The sequence below is a fragment of the Symphalangus syndactylus genome, chromosome 20 (assembly GCF_028878055.3).
Source record: "Symphalangus syndactylus isolate Jambi chromosome 20, NHGRI_mSymSyn1-v2.1_pri, whole genome shotgun sequence".
NCBI classification, from domain to species: Eukaryota; Metazoa; Chordata; class Mammalia; order Primates; family Hylobatidae; genus Symphalangus; species Symphalangus syndactylus.
Window position 1 is genome coordinate 56,471,683 of NC_072442.2, and position 20,152 is coordinate 56,491,834.

Consider the following 20,152-nt stretch of genomic DNA (forward strand, 5'->3'; position numbering starts at 1 on the left):
TAAAGAAAAGAGGGCTGGGTGTGGTGGCTCATGCCTATAATCCCAGCACTTTGGGAGGTTGAGGTGGGCAGGTTGCTTGAGCTCAGGAGTTCAAGACCAGCCTGGGCAACACAGTGAGAACCCATCTCTACTAAAAATACAAAAAATTAGCCAGGCATAGTGGCATATGCATATAGTCCAGCTACTCGGGAGGCTGAGGCAGGAGGATCGCTTGAGCCTGGGAGGTAGAGGTTGCAGTGAGCCAAGATTGCACCACTGCACTCCAGCCTGGGCAACACAGTGAGATCCTGTCTCAAAAAAAAAAAAAAAAAAAAAAAAAAACCAACGAAATACAAGAAAACAGAATGGGGCCAGGAACAATGAAAATGAGACCCAAAGCAAAGTTTCGACAATCTGGCTGCAAAGACACTGAATGGAAAACTGTTTCTTTGAACGTATCTGGTAGCAGGCCTACAAAAATCTCAGAACGTTGGAGAGAAAAGTAGACAGTAGAAGGCAAAGGCGGGATACACAGCTTCTTTCTGATCAGAAAATGGAAAGACAGAATTCATTTTGTTAAAGCCAGGTAATTGAGCAAAGAAGGATGGAGACCAAGCAAAATCACACTGCAGACAAGTGAAAGAAAGACCAGAGAAGACCCTGGCGTCAGGGCAGGAAGGGGAGGGCCAAGGAGGAGACTGTTCTTTGAGAGGATGTGACAAAACGACGTGAAGGAAGGGCAAACTGAGCTGCCCCAAAGAACAGACGCACCATCATCATCGTAACGCTGTGCAATGCTACTGTACTCTCAGCTTTTCAAAACCTTTTCACATCTGAGATTTTGTTTTTATCTTCACAGTAACCCAAGGAGGCAGGTATCATGGGTGACTGAGAACAAGGGGGAAGTAGATGAAGCAAAAGCAGAAATAAACAAGCAAATAAGAAAGTGTGGCTCCCTTAGGGAAAAAGACGATGAGAAAAGAGAGGAGAGTACAGTGAAAGCTCTGTTAAAGGCTTAATCAGAGAAGGCAAGAAGGAAAGCAGTGAGGGTGGATGGTGGTGGCTTTCGTGTTAAAATAGAGGCCAGCCGGGCGTGGTGGCTCATGCCTGTAATCCCGGCACTTTGGGAGGCTGAGGCGGGTGGATCACCTGAGGTCAGGAGTCCCAGACCAGCCTGGCCAACATGGTGAAACCCCGTCTCTACTAAAAATACACAAATTAGCCAGGCATGGTGGCAGGCGCCAGTAATCCCAGCTACTCGGGAGGCTGAGGCAGGAGAATCGGTTGAACCCGGGAGGTGGAGGTTGCAGTGAGCTGAGATCATGCCATTGCACTCCAGCCTGGGTGACAAGAGCAAAACTCTGTCTCAAAAAAACAAAAAAACAAAAAAAAAGAAAACAGAGGCCAAGAAGAGTGGATGGAATTGCCCCCTCCCCACTCCATCCCCGCTTTTCCTCCTCTCTTCTTTCTCCACTTTCCTTTTCTTCCCCTCCTCCTCCTTCACAATTGTTGAGGAAGAAAAATCCTGGAGGAGACTGAGTGCCACAAAAGTGCCTACAAATTATAGATTCCTAATCAAGGGAATTATTAATTGGTCAATGGATAAACTTCAGGGGCTGAAGAAATGCTCAAAATCGTATACAGAATGTTGCGTGTCTGTGGGTATGTGCATTTTTTTGGGGGTGGAGGAAGGACAAAGGAACAAATCTTGAATCTGAATATAGGGGTTTTAAAACTCTACTCGATGTTAAGAACTGGCTTGTTGAAGCAAAAGAATACATAAATGAAGGAGTAAAGAACTTAAATCAAATACCCAAAGAGGGGAAATGATTCCAAGCCTTTTAAGAGTCTAAATGGAGGAAGACAGTGAACTGTGTGATACACAGACTCTGCACAAGCAATAAAACAGTAAGTTTACTTAATAAGCTGGGGCTTGGGGACATGGGGAAAGTGTTTAGATCAGCCATGTGGATTCCAGACTTGAGACTAGGAGCGCATCAGGCAAGCTGATTAGATTCAAGATGTGGGAAATGTGGATGTCACCAGAATATATGTCCTAAATGGGTGAATTAGAAAATAAATCAAAGCACCAAGAAGGCAGGGAGGAAGGAAGAGAGAGAGAGGCACAGGTGCCTAAGTAATCTCTAGTTGATGAACAGCAATATTGCTTCTGGTAAGAAAATATCCATTAAGATTAAGCCAAGGGCAGGGCTGAGATAACGTATTCTATGACAAACAACCCATATAGGTCAGGGAGGGGTCAGTTTGCCTGAGATGACAGGATGCTGCAAACTACGTGATGGAGTAGTTGGAGGTCAATTGGCTAAGAACAATAGGAAATTGCTCATAAACAGGGTATATGAAAGCTTCCAAAGGGGAAAATACTGAATAAAAATGAGGAACTAAATTTATCTGTATAAAAGGAACAAAGCCTCCAGGGAACAGAAAGAACACAGACTATAAAGTGTGAAAGTCAGGAATAACTTAGCTCTGATAACAGTTCTGCTAACGTTAATTCATTCGTTTGTTAGTTCATTCAACAGTACTTCTCTGTGCTAGTTACGCTATTAGGCAGTGGTAAAAAATGAACAAGATGACATGGTCATCAAGGATGTCAGTGACAAGCAGGTAGGCAAAACGTAAGTTACAATTATAACAATGATTAAATTAAAATTGTATTAAATGCTCTGAAGCAAATATATAGAGTGCTGTAAGAATCTCTAGTTGGGAATCAAATGGTCTTCCAGGGAGGCCAGAAATGGCTGGTAATTTGCAGGATGACTAGGCATTGGATGGCTGAAAATATTTCAGATAAAAGGAACAATTTGTGCCAATGTCCTAGGTTAGGAAGGCTCATGGTGTGACAGGATCTAAAAGCTGGACAGAAAAGCCATGCCATGCAGGCCACACAGGTCATGTTAATATTGGACTATACCAATGGGAAGTCACTGGAAAGTTTTTGTGTTTTGTTTTGTTTGTGTGTGTGTGTTTGTTTTTGAGATAGAGTCTCGCTGTGTCACCAGGTTGAAGTGCAGTGGCACGATCTCGGTTCACTGCAACCTCCATCTCCAGGTTCAGGTGAGTCTCCTGCCTCAGCCTCCCAAGTAGCTGGGACTACAGGCGCGCACCACCATGCCCAGCTAATTTTTGTAGTTTTAGTAGAGATGGGGTTTCAGCATATTGGACAGGTTGGTATCGATCTCTTGACCTTATGATCTGCCCGCCTCGGCCTCCCAAAGTGCTGAGATTACAGGCGTGAGCCACTGTGCCCGGCCGGGAAGTCACTAGAGAGTTTTAAGTAGAAGAGTGATACAATCACATTTGAGATTTAGCAACATGACTCTGGCTGCAGAATGGCAAGGGTTTGCAGAGGGAGAAGAGTGGAGATGAGCTAGGAGGCTAGTGTAATAGGCCAGGTGAAAGACTACGGTGATTCAGACTAGGATGGTAATCATGAAAATAGAGACAATTAGATGGATTTGAAGCATATTTAGGAGGTGGAATCAATAGAACTAAATGTGGTGTGGGTGGTGGAAGAGGTGTCTAGGATGATTGACACCCAGGTTTCTGGCATGAGAAACTTGGTAAATGGTGGTGGCATTTACTAAATATAACAGAAAAATTTTTAGAGCTCAAAAGTTTTAGTGACTCTTCCACTTGACACGACAGGCTGACTGCTCAGCAGATGAATGAAAAGGACCCACAACTAGGCACAGCTTATGAAATTTCAGAACACAAGGTAGAGAGATTATTCTAAAGTTTTCAGGGAATAAAAACAGGTCACCAACAAAGAAACAAAGAAAGAATATAATTTCACTGGCATATGATATCTCATGAACAAAACTGGCTTCTAGAAGATAATAGAATCATGTATCCAAAATTCTGATAAAAACCAATGTGGACCTTGAAAAACTATCAAACTACTATATAAGCAAAACTAAGGCATTTTTAGACACCCAAGGATTCCGAATTTTTACTTCTCATGAATCTTTTCTGATAATTTATGCGGCAAAGTAAGGATGAAAAATTGAAAATAAAAGACATGGGATATAAAGACAGTAGAACTAATTTAGAATATAAAGAAAATAGGTCCCAGGATGATAGCTTCCTAGAAGGCCGAAATACAATTTATTTATATTAGAAGAAGATGTCAGTGAGCTCCAGGAAGAGTATCTTCAAGAAGAATAAAGTGCAGTCTTTCAATATAGAGAATGAATAAAAAGGTAGTGACAATGATAAGTGAGGCATTTACTCCTCCCAAGATAAATAAAAGGCAACTTGCAACTCCAAAGAAAACTAAAAGCTACAAAAATTATCATCATCTGTAAAGCAAACTGAAATTTGACATGTTTTGAACCTCTGTGCTAAGAACATTCTTCTTTTAGAGACCCCCTAAAGATTATGACATTTGATCAAAAAGAAGGAAGTGTAATCTTAGACATTACTTGCCTTTGCAGTGAATAATATATTTACATATATTCGGATATATGTGCTGTTTATTGGCTTTCAACTTAAAAATTAACCCATAAACTAGGCATGCATGAAATTAATGATAGTAACAGAGTAGAATGAATATGCATTCATTCTTGACCATGCAAAAATAAAGACATAGCTGACACAAGATGAGAAATGGAAGCTTTAGCTTACCTAGAAAGAAGTCAAAAGAATTATCTAAAACTTGTGGAATAGGAAATTGTTTCTCTTTTTCTTTTTCTTTTCTTTTTTTTTTTTTTGAGACAGAGTCTCACTCTGTCACCTAGGCTGGAGTGCAGTGGCGTGATCTTGGCTTACTGCAAGCTCCACCTCCCAGGTTCATGCCATTCTCCTGCCTCAGCCTCCCGAGTAGCTGGGACTACAGGCGCCTGCCACCATGCCAGGCTAATTTTTTGTATTTTTAGTAGAGATTGGGTTTCACCATGTCAGCCAGGATGGTCTCGATCTCCTGACCTCATGATCCGCTCGCCTCAGCCTCCCAAAGTGCTGGGATTACAGGCGTGAGCCACCGTGCCTGGCCAATAAATTGTTTTTCTAATAGCATTTAGTTATAACATATCCAGTAGATGATCTAAATGCTTTAATATAGATATCAAAATTAAGGAGGTGTTTATCAACAAGTTATATAACTTAGATGAAATGGACAAAGTCCTAAAAAGAAATAAATTATGGTAACTGACTCAAAGAGAAATAAAAACTTTGAGTAAATATATATAAGTTGAACTAATAATTTAAAAACTTCTTACTCAAAGAAAATCAGGCCCAGATGGCTTCATCCCTGAATTCTACCAAACATTCATGAGAATTAATACTAATACTTTACAAAATCTTTTTTTTTTTTTTTTTTTTGAGACAGTGTCTTACTTTGTCACCCAGGCTGGAGTGCAGTGGTGTGATCTTGGCTCACTGCAACCTCCACCTCCCAGGTTCAAGCAATTCTCCTGCCTCAGCCTCCCAAGTAGCTAGGATTACAGGCATGTGCTGCCATGCCCGGCTAATTTTTGTGTTTTTAGTAGAGATGGGGTTTCACCATGTTGACTAGGCTGGTCTTGAATTCCTGACCTCAGGTGATCTGCCCACTTCAGCCTCCCAAAGTGCTAGGATTACAGGCGTGAGCCACGGTGCCTGGCCTACAAAATCTTTAAAAAAAAAATAAAAGCACAGGGAATACTTTCCAACTAATTCTGACGTATAGATTATTAGCATTATTCTGATACCGAAAGCAGAAAACGACTTTGCAAAGAAAGAAAACAACAGGTCAATATACCTTGTGAATATACATGTAAATATTCTCAACAAAATGTTAGCAAATTGAATCCAGTAATACATAAAAAGAATTATACACTAGAACTGATTGAGATCCTAGGAATGCAAGGTTGGTTTAACTTCTAAAAATCAATAATATAATATACAATATTAATAGAATAAAGAAACAACTATCTTATTACTACAATATATGCAGAAAAAGCATTTGACAAAACCCAACAACTTTTCACAATAAAACAGAACTCAACAAACTAGGAATAAAACTTTCTCAATCCAATAAAGGACATCTACAAAAAATCCACTGCTAACATCATACTTAATGATGAAGACTGATTTTTTTCCCCTTAGATCAGAAACAAGACAAGGATGTCTGAACTTGCTATTTCTACTTAACAGTGTACTGGAAATTCTAGCCAGGGTAATTAGGCAAAAAGAAATAAGAACATATAAGGATAGCACGTTGGGAGGCCGAAGCAGGCAGATCACAAAGTCAAGAGATCGAGACCATCCTGCCAACGTGGTGAAACCCCATCTGTACTAAAAAAATACAAAAATTAACTGGGCATGGTGGCGTGTGCCTGTAGTTCCAGCTATTTGGGAGGCTGAGGCAGGAGAATTGCTTGAACCTGGGAGGCAGAGGTTGCAGTGGGCCAAGATGGTGCCACTGCACTCCAGCCTGGTGACAGAGCGAGACTCCATCTCAAAAAATAAATAAATAAATAAAAATTAAAAATTAAAAATTAAAAAAAAGGAACATATAAGGATAAGGATAAAACAGGAAGAAACATAAATATCTGAATTTGCAGATAACATGGTCTTGTATCTTGAAAATCCTAAGAAATTCACTAAAAGGAATTATTAGAACTAACAAGAAAGTTCAGCAAGTTTGAAGAAGATCAGTATGTAAAGAGAAACTGAAATTAAGGAAACAGTTCCATTTACAACAGAATCTAAAAGAAAAAAGTCTTGGGAATACATTTAATAAAAGAAATGCAATCACACTAAAAACAACAAAACATAGTTAAAAGAACTTAAAGAAAGCTAAATAAATGGCAAGACAATCCATGTTCACTGGTCAGACTTACATTGTGAAGATGGTAACACTCTCTAAATTTATCTACATATTCAATGCAGTCCTTACTGAAATTCAAGCTACATTTATTATTTTTTGCAGAAACGTATAAGCTAATCCTAAAATTATATGAAAACATAAGATGACAGCAAGAATGAGGGAAACAAACAGAAAACAACAACAAAAAAGAAAACATAAGAGACCCAGAGTAGCAAACACAATCATGAAAAGAACAAAGCTGAAGAACTCATACTTCCTGATTTCAAAACATACTGCAAAGCTACAGTCATTGAGACTGTTATTTGGCATACAGATAGATACACAGATCAATGGGATATAAATAATAGTCCAGAAATAAGCTCTTACATTGATGGTCTATTTTTGACAAGGGTTCCAACATCATTTAACCAGGAAAGAACAGTCTTTTCAACAAACGGAGCAGGGACAATTGGATATCTACATGTCAAGGGACAAAGTTGGACCCTTTCCTTACATATAGAAACATTAACTCAAAGTGGATTATAGACCTAAATGTAATAACAAAAAGTAAAAACCTTGGAAGAAAACAAAGGAGAGTAAATCTTTGTGACCTTAAGTTAGCAATAGTTTTATAAATATAGTATTAAAACACAAGTGGCCAAAGGAAAAAATAGATAAATTGCATTTTAACATAAAAACTTTTCTGCTTCAAAGAATACATTAAAAAAGCAAATAGAAAACCCAAAGAATGAGAAAATATTTGGAAATCATATACCTGATAAGAAACTTGTATACAGAATTTATAAGGAACTCTTATAACTCAACAATAAAAAGACAAGTAACCTAATTTTAAAAACGGGATTAGAATAGACATTTCTCCAAATAAGATGGAGAAATGCCCAAGAGGTACATAAAAAGGACACTTACCATCATTTGGGAAATGCAAATCCAAACCACAGTGAGCTACCACTGCATACCCACTATGGTGGCTCTAATCATAAGATGGATAATAAGTGTTGGTGAAGACCTGTGGAAACTGGAATTTGCATATTGCTGTTGGGATTGTGAAATGGTGCATCTCTTTTGGAAAACAGTCTGGCAGTTCCTTAGAGTTAAACATAAAGTTACCACCTGACCCAGCAATTCTACTCCCAGGTATATACTCAAGAGAATTGAACCTTATGTTCACACAAAAACTTGTACATGAATGTTCATAGAAGCATCATTTATAGCAGCTAAAAGATGAAATAGCCCAAATGTCCATCAACAGATGAATAGAGAGATAAAATGTGATTCAGCTATACAATGGAATATTACCCATCCACAAGAAAGAATGTAGTTCTGATACATGCTACGACATGGTTGAACCTTGAAAATATTATGCTAAATGAAAGAAGCTCATCACAAGAAAGCACATTGTATATGATTTCATTTATATGAAATGTCCAGAACAGGCAAATATTTAGAGACAGAAAGTAAACTGATGGCTGACTAGGCCTGGGGAGGTGGTGAGATGCCATGAAAAGTCATTGCTAGTGGATGTAGGGTTTTGAAACAAGAGTTTCAAAAATTAGCATATGGTGATGGTCACATAGCCTTATGAATATCCTAAAATGGTTTGAATTGCACACTTTAAATGGGTGAATTGTATGGTTTGTGAATTATATCTCAGTGCAGCTGCTGAAAAATTTGGGAGCACGAGGAGAGCTTTGGTGGGCAGCAGTGTGTCTCATCTGTACCTGTGGGATGTTCATTGATGGAGGAGTCTGGATGATGTCATGGAGGGACAAATGCCACTGAAAGATTTTTATTCCTTACATTTCCTGAGAGCAGGGGATGCACCATACGTGCAAAGCCACATGGGGGAGCACCAAGCTGGTCAAGAGGCAGGAAGGAGCAAGGGGAAATCGTAGGCCAGGGTCTTTATTGGGGTTTTCCCTGAGAAACACAAAGCAAGGCAGGGGAGACAGTTCAAGACTGGCTAATTTGAGTAACTCTCGTGGTTTGGGGGCATAGGGACTGTCCTTACTAGTCTGGTACCTGGCCCTGGGTTGATTTAGGCCAGTGGGGATGTTGGCTTGGTGTGTGAGTTAAAGGGGATGATTGGGAGTGTGGACTCTGGATGGTTATTTTGCTTACACAAGGCATATTCCCAGGTGAGCCTTTTGTGATCTCTAAGAACTGGCTAGCTTTGGCAGCAGCAGTCTCTCCAATCAGTGAGGCCACAAATGCCAGAGCATCAAGACTACAGTTAACAATAACATATGATATAGTTTCAAGTAGCTAGAAGGTGGATATGGAATGTTCCCAACACAAGGAAATGATTAAATGTTTGAGTTGGTGGATATGCTAATGTATGGAGCATAAGTAATTCCATCTTAGCAAAAGACTCCATCTTACATTTTAAAAGGCATCGTACCAACAGGGACCAGACGTTTGCCTAATCAGTAGAGACTGCATCCAACCAGATAAGGACATAACCAGGCACACTTTCCCACTATCAGTCCTCACCAGAGGACTTCACCGGCTCAAAACAGCCATCTTGACAGACACTGGTCTTGCTGTTAATTGTGATAAACGCCCGGCATCCGCAAAGGCTCTGCCCACATCAAAGACTCTTCCTTGTGGTTTGTTAAAGGACTGCCCAGACCAGGACAGGAGATTCTTTTTGTCCGCGTTGCTCCCCTCGGACTGTTTCATTAACCCATTTTCCTATCCCCTTTCTCTTGATGTTAGACGTTACTTCGTTTGATGTGGAATGTTTAATCTGTAACATTTATATTGATTTACTATACCATTATGTATGGTTTGCAATATCGACTGACTTTTGGAATGGCTTGAGCCTGTGTGCCTACAGCTCTGACTACCAAGTAAATGGGAAATACTAAGAAGAATTACCTCCTTGGGAACTCCATAAAGCTTGTGGCTTTTATGATTGGAATAGCATCAGTAAAAGACGGATATTGTAGAAAGACACAAATGGACCTGGTTATTATGTCTGACTTTGTGCTGCTCAGTTACTAATCACCCTGATCTGACTACTATGTATTTCTTTTTTTTTGAGGCAGAGTCTCGCTCCGTTCCCCCAGGCTGGAGGGCAGCGGCGCGATCTCGGGTCACTGCAACCTCCTCCTCCTGGGTTCACGCCATTCTCCTGCCTCAGCCTCCTGAGTAGCTGGGACTACAGGCGCCTGCCATGACGCCCAGCTAATTTTTTTTGTATTTTTAGTAGAGATGGGGTTTCACCGTGTTAGCCAGGATGGTCTCGATCTCCTGACCTCGTGATCCTCCTGCCTCAGCCTCCCAAAGTGCTGGGATTACAGGCGTGAGCCACCGCGCCCGGCCTGACTACTATGTATTATGTGAACAGAAACTTCACTATGTGTCTCATTGATATGTACAATTATTATTTGTCAATTAAAAAATTTGTTTTAGAAGAATATAGAAAAAGAGGGTACAGTCGACCCTTGAACAACACAGGTTTGAATTGTGTGGGTACACTTATACATGGATTTTTTTCAACCAAACTCAGATGAAAATACAGCAGTATTTGAGAGATGTGAAGCCTGCATATATGAGTGGCAGGGCCGATGATGAGACTTGGATATGCAAGGACTGGAACAAATACCTCCCAGTCCCCGCCCCGTATATGTGGAGGGAAGACTGTATAGTTAATGCATTTGGCCCTGTGATGCCTCAGTGCCAAACAGACACATATGGAATCTAAGACCACACATATAGAACACAGTGGATGCTAAATCCTTGTTTTTCATATCAGGAACAGACACTTTATCTAAAACTGCTAAATACAAAAATGGTGATATAACGTTATTACTAGGAAATGAGAAGCAATTCTCAAAAGAACTAAATTCAGAAATGGACAAAAGCATAGGGCCTGGGAAGGGGGACTGGGTATCTGGAGGGCTGGAGCTGGGGGCTGTTGCTTTTCATTTTTAATTCTTCTCTATTACTGATTTTATTATGCACATCTTATTCGTTCTTTAGGGCCTAGTTAGCTTAATCTCTCCCCCTCTGAGGCACAAAGCCTATGCCGTTAGTTCTTTTCATTCCATAATCAATACTAGACTTGAAACCAAAAATAAAATCCTAAGCCTCCCAGCCACTCTGAATGGACCCCTTCTCTCAGCAAAGGACATTCCAAAGTTAACCTGAAAAACTAGTTCAGGCCATGATGGGAAGGGGGGTCAGACATGCCTCATTATACCCTCCTCTCTTTTGGAATTACTGATAGGACAGACTCTTTTTTTTTTTTTTTTTGACATGGAGTTTCACTCTTGTTGCCCAGGCTGGAGTGTTGTAGTGTGGTCTTGGCTCACTGCAACCTCTGACTCCTGGGTTCAAGCGATTCTCCTGCCTCAGCCTCCTCAGTAGCTGGGATTACAGGCATGCACCACCACACCTGGCTAATTTTGTATTTTTAGTAGAGATGGGGTTTCTCCATGTTGGTCAGGCTGGTCTTGAACTCCTGACCTCAGGTAATCCAACTGCCTTGGCCTTCCAAAGTGTTGGGATTACAGGCGTGAGCCACCGCACCCAGCCAGGACAGACTCTTTAAGTCTGATAAGAAACGCTTACAATCTATTCTCTCTGAAGCCTGCTACGTGGAGGCTTCACTGCATGATAAAACCCTGGTCTCCACCACCCCTTATCGTTTTTGTTTTTTTGGGTTTTGAAGTTGGACATGCTGAATATTCTATTTTTGTTTCTTTAACTTTATTTTAAGTTCAGGGGTACATGTGCAGGATGTGCAGGTGTGTTCCATAGGTAAACATGTGCCATGGTGGTTTGCTGCATAGGTCATCCCATCACCTCGGTATTAAGCCCAGCATCCATTAAGCTATTCCTCCTGATGCTCTTCCTCTGCCACCCCCTCAACAGGCCCCAGTGTGTGTTCTTCCCCTCCTTGTGCTCATGTGTTTTCATCACTCAGCTCCCACTTTAAGTGAGAACATTCGGTGTTTGGTTTTCTGTTCCTGCATTAGTTAGTGGAGGATAATGGCTTCCAACTCCATTCATGTCCCTGAAAAGGACATGATCATGTTCCTTTTTATGGCTGCATAGTATTCCATGATATATATGTACCACATTTTCTTTTTCTTTTTTTGTTTGAGACAGAGTCTTGCTCTTGTCACCCAGGCGGGAGGGCAGTAGTGCGGTCTCGGCTCACTGCGACCTCTGCCTCCCAGGTTCAAGCGATTCTCCTGCCTCAGCCTCCCGAGTAGCTGGGATTACAGGCGCCTGCCATCATGCCCAGCTAAGTTTTGTGATTTTGGTAGAGATGGGGTTTCACCATGTTGGCCAGGCTGGTCTCGAACTCCTGATCTCAGGTGATTCACCCACCTCGGCCTCCCAAAGTGCTGGGATTACAGGTGTCAGCCACCGTGCCTGGCCATACCACATTTTCTTTATCCAGTCTATCGTTAATGGGAATTTAGGTTGATTCCATGTCTTTACTATTGTGAATAGTGCTGCAGTGAATATATACATGCATGTATCTTTATAATGTTAATAGAATAATTTCTATTCCTTTGGGTATATAATCAGTAATGGGATAGCTGCGTCAAATGGCATTTCTCCCTCTAGGTCTCTCAGGAATCGCCACACTGTGGGGCTCCGTGGAAGGATCATACTAGTATTTCGGAAAGATTGCTCTGGCTAAGATAAGGGGATAGGTGAGGCAGAGTGGAGGGGACGAGGCCTCTTCATGAAACTGGGACTGTGAGTTCTGCCTTTTACAGCCCAGAGTGGCTCTTTCTCTCCCTGGTGGGTGATCTTCTGATTTTATTTCAGCAATGACCCTGACTTCTGTATGATTTGCAGTGTTGCATATTGGAAGGTTGAATGCAGAAAAGAGAAATCAATAGACCCCAAAAATGAAAGTGCACGGGGCAACTGCAGCCCTGGCTCCAAGAGGACGCCTTTCTCACCTTGACTTTCTACATCCTTCAGTGGGTCCACTCCTGGAGACAGGATGAAAAACATGGGAGTGGCTGGTCCCGATTCTTCAAATGAGGTTGCAAAATCTAGGGCTCTTCCCACCACGTATTTGCTTCCTAACTTCTCTTCAACAAAATCCCTGCCAGAAAAAAAGCACATATAGATTTATACATATATAGCGGCCACAAAATGGTAACATTTGAGAAATGGAGGCCTATAGAAGTGAAAGAACACACTCAAGGTCATGGGCTAGGTAGTTATAGAGCTAGGACTGGCTCCAGGTTCACTGCTTATTAAGTCAACACACAACCTTGTGCTGCTAGTTGCCGAGCTGCTCACCTGGATCTGGGCTCCCTCTGAAGCCCCATCCAGGCAGGCCATCACTGACTCCCTTAGGGGAGCCTGGTGGCTTCTCACATTACCCCACCCATCAGGACACTGTTAGTGCCAGTGCCTTCAGAAAGCTGGTAAGTTAAATCCTCCATATGCTCTCTCCCTGCTATCTCCCACCCTTGCCCAAGATTTAAGGCCCTACAGTATGCTATTCTCTTTTTTTTTTTTTTTTTTTTTTGAGATGGATTCTCACTCTGTCCCCACGCTGGACTGCAGTGGCACAATATCAGCTCACTGCAACCTCTGCCTCCCGGGTTCAAGTGATTCCCCTGCCTCAGCCTCCCAAGTAGCTAGGACTACAGGCGCCCGCCACCACGCCCAGCTAATTTTTTTTATATTTTAGCAGAGATGGGGTTTCACCATGTTGGCCAGGATGGTCTCCATCTCCTGACCTCGTGATCCACCCGCCTCGGCTCTCAAAGTGTTGGGATTACAGGTGTGAGCCACCGCGCCCGGCCTATTCTCTCATGTTTTATCTTTCCCTCTCTTCTTTCATCTCACTCCACTTACCAGTGTTCCTGTCCAAAGTGTCACATTTTATGCTGAACAAACCTTCATAGCTATAACCACTTATCGGATGTCTGACCCAGCTCCTGGTCTTAACAGAGACTTGCACTTTTTCCCAGGAACACTATTTTCCCTGTAGCCTTCTCAACTGGGCTCATTCTCTGACACCTGCCTTTGGATCGGCAAGTGGAATCAGGGTCCAGCTCACTGCCCACTACTGTTTTCAAGCCATTCCTTCCCCACTCTTTTTTTTTTTTTTTTTTTTTTTTTTTTTGAGATGGAGTCTCGCTCTGTCACCCAGGCTAGAGTGCAGTGGCGCGATCTCGGCTCACTGCAATCTCTGCCTCCTCCAGGTTCAAGCGATTCTCCTGCCTCAGCCTCCTGAGTAGCTGGGACTACAGGCGAGTGCCACTATGCCCAGCTAATTTTTGTATTATTAGTAGAGACGGGGTTTCACCATGTTGGCCAGGCTGGTCTCGAACTCCTGACCTCGTGATCCGCCTTGGCCTGACAAAGTGCTGGGATTATAGGCATGAGCCACTGTGCCTGGCCCCCTCCCCACTCCTGTGGCTCCTCAGAGGCTCATTTCCCCTGGCTGTGTCACCACTGCCCCTGCACATCAATGTCATCTGTTCCCCGTCAGTCACTCTCCTCTTTCACTGACTTTTTCTCTTTCAGCCTGGGTGATGTCAACATCCATGTAGACAATCCTGTAGATTCTTAGTGACCTCAGCTCAAGTGATCTCTGTTTCTTCTCCCTTTAGCCACCTAATTCTGTGGCCACATGCTCATCGCTGTCATTACTTGGAAACTTGTTAAATGTTAGGAAACATAAATGGGAACATCCCAGTCTTTGACCCAAGCTTTTTATCCTTAGCAATCTAACCTGACTTCACCTATTCTTTGCCTGTACTGGGGCCACTACGAATGGAGGAATTTCAGTATCTTGGCCTCCCTGGTATTTTTCCTTCCTTCTTTCTTTCTTTTTCTTTTTTTTTTTTTTTGAGACGGAGTCTCCCTCTGTTGCCCAGGCTGGAGTGCGGTGGTGCAATCTCGGTTCACTGCAACCTCTGCCTCCCAGGTTCAAGCAGTTCTCCTGTCTCAGCCTCCTGAGTAGCTGGGACTACAGGAATGCGCCACCACGCCCAGCTAATTTTTCTGTATTTTTAGTATAGACGGGGTTTCACCATGTTGGCCAGGCTGGTCTCAAACTCCTGACCTTAAGTGATCCGCCACCTCAGCCTCCCAAAGTGCTGGGATTACAGGCATGAGCCACCGCGCCTGGGCCCTCCCTGGTATTTTTCTATTATGCTCTTACTCTGATCACTCCTTTCCTATCCAGTGTAGACTCCACAGCCTATAACTTCTTTTTTCTTTTAAAAATAACTTTATTGAAGTATAAGTGACATACCATAGGATTTTCCCATTTTAAGTGTACTATTCAATAACTTTTAATAAATTTACCAAGTTGTACAGTCTTTACCATAACTCAGTTTTAGAACATTTACATCACACCAGTGAGATTCCTCATGGCTATGGCTATTTAATTTCCTTTTTTTTTTTATTTTTTACTTTTTTTGAGATGAAGTCTCACTCTATCGCCCAGGCTGGAGTGTAGTGGCGCAATCTCGGGTCACTGCAACCTCTGCCTCCCGGGTTCAAGCAATTTCCTGCCTCAGCCTCCAGAGTAGCTGGGATTACAGGTGCCCGCCATCATGCCCAGCTAATTTTTGTATTTTTAGTAGAGACGGGATTTCACCATTTTGGCCAGGCTGGTCTTGAACTCCTGACCTTGTGATTCACCCACCTCGGCCTCCCAAAGTGCTGGGATTACAGGCGTGAGCCACCGCGCCTGGTCTGTTTAGTTAATTTCTATTCCCACCCTCTAGCTCCAGGAAACTACTATACACACATGGCTTTGGACCTCAGCCCTGCTGGTCCAGTTGTCCTGAGGTTGCCCTTGCCCTGTGCCTATGCTGGGCCTTCCACCACCCTGTTTCCTACCGCAAAGCATAGGTCATCCGGTCGGGCCGCATGGCTCTCATCATGCAGAGGCGCTGCAGGGCTGTCTTGTTCTTCCACTCCTGTGGGAGCTTCTCTTTCTCAGGACATTCGGACTCCACAAACTTTTTCCAGCTCTTAGCAGATCCCTCTATGTCCCGATCCAGATTAGAGAATTCTTCCATTGATGAAAGTACCTGGGAAATTTCAGAGAATCTGAAATGCAGTTTCTCCAGAAAGCTGTCATTTGCATTGCGTTGGGGGATTGAGGGGCAAGATGGTCTTATCTACACAATTATGTCTCATTTATACTCTTGTCTAGAGCTTTGGATCATCCCCCAGGAAAAATCAAGAAAGAGGAAGAATTTTGGGCAGCTTAGCAAAGTGCCCCAATAATATGCAAGATTTAGCAAATAAAACGTTTGGGATATTATTAGCAGCAGAGACTGAGCCACACCAGCCTGTAGGTGTGTACATGGAAAAGAGGGACAAGAAGGGGCATTATGGTTATTCTGGTCATGAATCTTGGACACCTAAAGTTAGTGACTTCTCCCTTTCCTCCTCAAACTCACTCTGCCACCAAACTCTGTCAATTCACCTCTCAAAATGTTTCTAGAATTATTCATGTACTCTGTGTTAATGCCAACTCTTAAAATGCCCATGGGTTGTCTATTTCTATAAGGATTCAGTCCAAATGCATAACTTGGTAGCCAGATCTCTTCATGTGGTGCCTCTCTTCAATCTGTCTAGTAAGTCATGTGTCCTCCTACTCTGTCCCACTCTGAGCATATCTGCCCCCAACCTTGGAAATGTGCCTGACTCATTCCCAACTCATTTCCTTGTTCATACTACTTCCACCATACATAAAGTCCCGTTTTCTTTTCTGCCACATTCCACTTCTTCCTTTTCTTGTGCTGGTCACGATTGTTATATGTTAAGGCTCTACAGGTTGTGAAAGACCAGTTCAAAACCTGCAACCTCCCTCAGGCCATCCTTCCTAATGTAGAACTTGTAGACCTCCCACTCTTTTGTAAACCACTTAGAGCAAGCTTGTCCAACCCATGGCCCTTGGGCCGCATGCGGCTTAGGACAGCTTTGAAGGTGGTCCAATACAAATTCATAAACTTTCATGAAACATTATGAGTTTTTTGGTGACAGATATATATTTTAGCTCATCAACTATCATTAGTGTTAGTGTTTTTTTTTGTTGTTGTTTTGTTTTTTTGAGACAGAGTGTCGCTCTCTCTCTCAGGCTGGAGTGCAGTGACACAATCTTGGCTCACTGCAACCTCCACCTCCTGGTTTCAAGCAATTCTCCTGTCTTAGCCTCCCCAGTAGCTGGGACTACAGGCGTGGACCACCATGCCTGGCTAATTTTTGTATTTTTAGTAGAGACGGGGTTTCACCATATTGGTCAGGCTGGTCTTGAACTCCTGACCTCAGGCGATCCACCCGCCTCGACCTCCCAAAGAGTTGGGATTATGGGTGTGAGCCACCGCGCCTGGCCCCAGTGTTAGTGTGTTTTATGTGTGGACCAAGACAATTCTTCTTCTTCCAGTGTGGCCTGGGGAAGCCAAAGATTGGACACCCCTGACTTAGAGCTACTTGCAGAGTTGACATCTTTAATAAAGAGTTTGACTTCATTTTTAGATGTTTGACTGCTGATAGCTTTTAAACCTCATCCTTTCCTCTTCCCCTTCTGCCCTGGGCACTCTCTCTTTTGGTGCTGGAGGGAAGTTGTACCAGGCAAGCCCCTGCCCATGCACAGACACCCTCGCCCTGGCCCCACCCCCTAAGCATCATAATACCCAAAGCAGTCTCCTTTTCTGGCACTCTCAAGCCATTTGCAGTCTGCTTGCGAGCTCCTCTGCTCTTCCTAGAAAACCACGTTATCTGAGTCATAAACTTTCTCATACCCTCTTAGTATGTATGTAGCATCATCAGTCTTGATGTTGGAACTGTATTTTGGGTGTGTGTGTAGGAGGTCTGTTCTATTTCTTTACGGTGCCCACATCAACATCACTCACTTAGATACTTAATTACCTGCAGTCCTGCCTTCATTACTCAACTGTGCCTGAATGCCTGGTTTCTCCAATGACGTGAAAAGCTAGACGAGACTGTGTGTCTAAAGCACCTACCACAGTGCCATGAGTTTTTAGGAACCCAATATAATCTTTTTATTTGAACTCATTCATTCATTCATTCTTTTGACGTTTATTCAATTCCTACTACCTGCCAGATACTGGGGAAGACAATAATAAAAAACAACAACAACAAAAAACACAAGCCTTTCAGGAGCCTGCAGTCCTAGCTTAGGGCAAAAGGAGATGAGGGAGGCCTTGGTAGGTATGTAGAATTCTGCTGGGCAGAGATGGAGGTAGAGTGAAGGAAAGGGATTTTTTTTTTTTTTTGGTGGAGGAAGGATCAAGAAGAGCTAAAGCCTGGAGGAGGGAGAGTGTAGGGCCTGATAGGAAGCAGCGTGATTGCTGCAGAGGAGTCTTTTGCCTTACCACCGACAGAAACAGCTGGAGAAGGACAGAGGCATGTGACCGGGGCTTGCACAGGCTTTTGTCCCGTGGAAATGAACACATGTCCTGGCTTTACATATTCCTTCACATGGGCTCTGTGGCTTCCCAGTTTCACCCTGATAACTTACAGCAGGGAATCATCCTCCAGTGGTGCAGGCAAGTCGTGTGGAGGTGGTGTGTGGAGTGGAGCAGGAGGCACCGGGGGACTGGAGTTCTGGCCCCAGCACCACCACTTTTGAGCCAATGGACTTGGAGCCTGTTTTAAAACCCTTGTGAGTTTTTTTTCATTTGGAAAATGAGGCCAAGTCATGTGGTCTGCCATGTCTCATACTGTTATGTAGATACAAATGCTTTGAAGGCTATAAAGCTCTCCCTTTTCCTTCCTGGGGGGCTCCTATGGCTATTGAATTGCAACTGCTGGTTTACTTGTCTGTTACTCCCACAAGACTGTGAGCTCCCTGCGGGCAAGAACTTTTGTGGGCCTCTTTGTACGGCTTAGACCCAGCAGGGTGCCTGGCACTTAGGAAATGCTCAGTTAATAAGATTTGACATCTGCCTGGCCAGCAGGAGGGCTCTTGACAGGCTGAGAAAGCTGCAGCTGCTGTAATTATTTCTGTCCGTGCTGAGGAGCTGACTTTCATCTTTTTCCAGGCAGCCACTCACCCCCTCTTCCCAGTTTGCATCATTATTAACCCTTCTGCAGTCCTGTAACCCCCTCTGGCGTCTCCACAAAACTGAGCAAATTACACTGTGATCAGAGCTCCCAGCTGCCAGGGCTGGATCTGAAACACACTTTCTTGAAGCTCTAGATTGAATACAATTGCAACATTTAATCTTCCAAATGAGGCAAAGGGATTTCTAGCCTTCTAATAAGCTAAATGGAAATGACTAATTAACCTAATTACTTTGGACTGTGTAGCAAAATACAACCAAGCTAAATTGGCAACCAGACTGGTAGTGAGGGGCCTTTTCAAAGGCTAACAAAGGCCTTCATCGCAGATGAGGTTTTCTAATGAGCAACAGAGCATGCCCATTACCTGAAAGTTCTGCATTTGATAGGACCTAAAAAACCCTTACAAAGGATATTAATAAAAGCAGTATTTTATCACAAAGATTTCATTCATTACCTGCTTATTAGTTCTTCTGGGGAAACAAAGCAATCAGTCCTCATCATGAGATACAATGCTTAAAATTTTTTTTAAAAAAATCATGTCCTATTCAATTATACTTATTTTGTTTCTTTAGGCTAAAATCCAACCAAACACTTAAAAAGAGCATTCATCAAAGGCTTTGGCAATGAGTACTACATAACGCATTGTGTTTCACCTGCTCACATCCTGTGCTGTGCTTGAGTTTGATGGGTCTGGACTTTGCTGCTCTTCCTAACAAATTCACATAGAGAGACAAAGCTTCTCTAGTTGGCAAAAGCCTTTGAACAGCCAAATGAGCTTAGCCCACAAAACAAAACAACAAAGCAAAGTGAAGCAAGGCAAAGCGAACCAAACAATCCATTTTGTGAAAAGAGGAATGAAACTAAATTGTACATAGCTTTTGGGTTGAGCTTTGTAAAATGAAAGCACTGAAGAGGGCTTGTGAATCATTTATTCCTTATGACTTTTGCTGCAGAGGGCTTTGTGGAGTAATATAAAGAGAGGCAACTGGACTTGGTCCAATTGCACAACTCACAGTTCCTGAAAGTTTTTCCTTCTTTGGACAAATTCTATGCGGTACAATCCATATCAACTACAACATCTAGACACCAGATAGCTGGGTGATTAATCATCATAATTGTTATGGGGTGAATTGTGTCTCCCCAAAATATATATTGAAGAAATAACCTCCTGGACTTGTGAATGTGACCTTATTTGGAAATAGGGTCTTTGTAGATGTAATCAAGTCACAGTGAAGTCACTAGTGTGGACCCTAATCTATTACGACTGGTGGCCTTATAAGAAGTGGAAAGGGCCGGGCGCGG

At 42.7% G+C, this 20,152-nt stretch overlaps 1 protein-coding gene across 1 annotated transcript in view; it reads right to left on the reverse strand.

Moving 5' to 3' along the window:
• The window catches only part of DNAH9 (dynein axonemal heavy chain 9), a 369,577-nt gene that overhangs the window by 55,906 nt on the left and 293,519 nt on the right, over positions 1 to 20,152 (reverse strand). Inside the window, exons 60-61 of the mRNA XM_055258020.2 lie at positions 15,653 to 15,846; positions 12,739 to 12,887 (exon numbers count right to left, since the gene is read on the reverse strand). Coding sequence (XP_055113995.2) covers positions 12,739 to 12,887; positions 15,653 to 15,846 — 343 coding nt within the window. The remainder of the gene's footprint in view (positions 1 to 12,738; positions 12,888 to 15,652; positions 15,847 to 20,152) is intronic.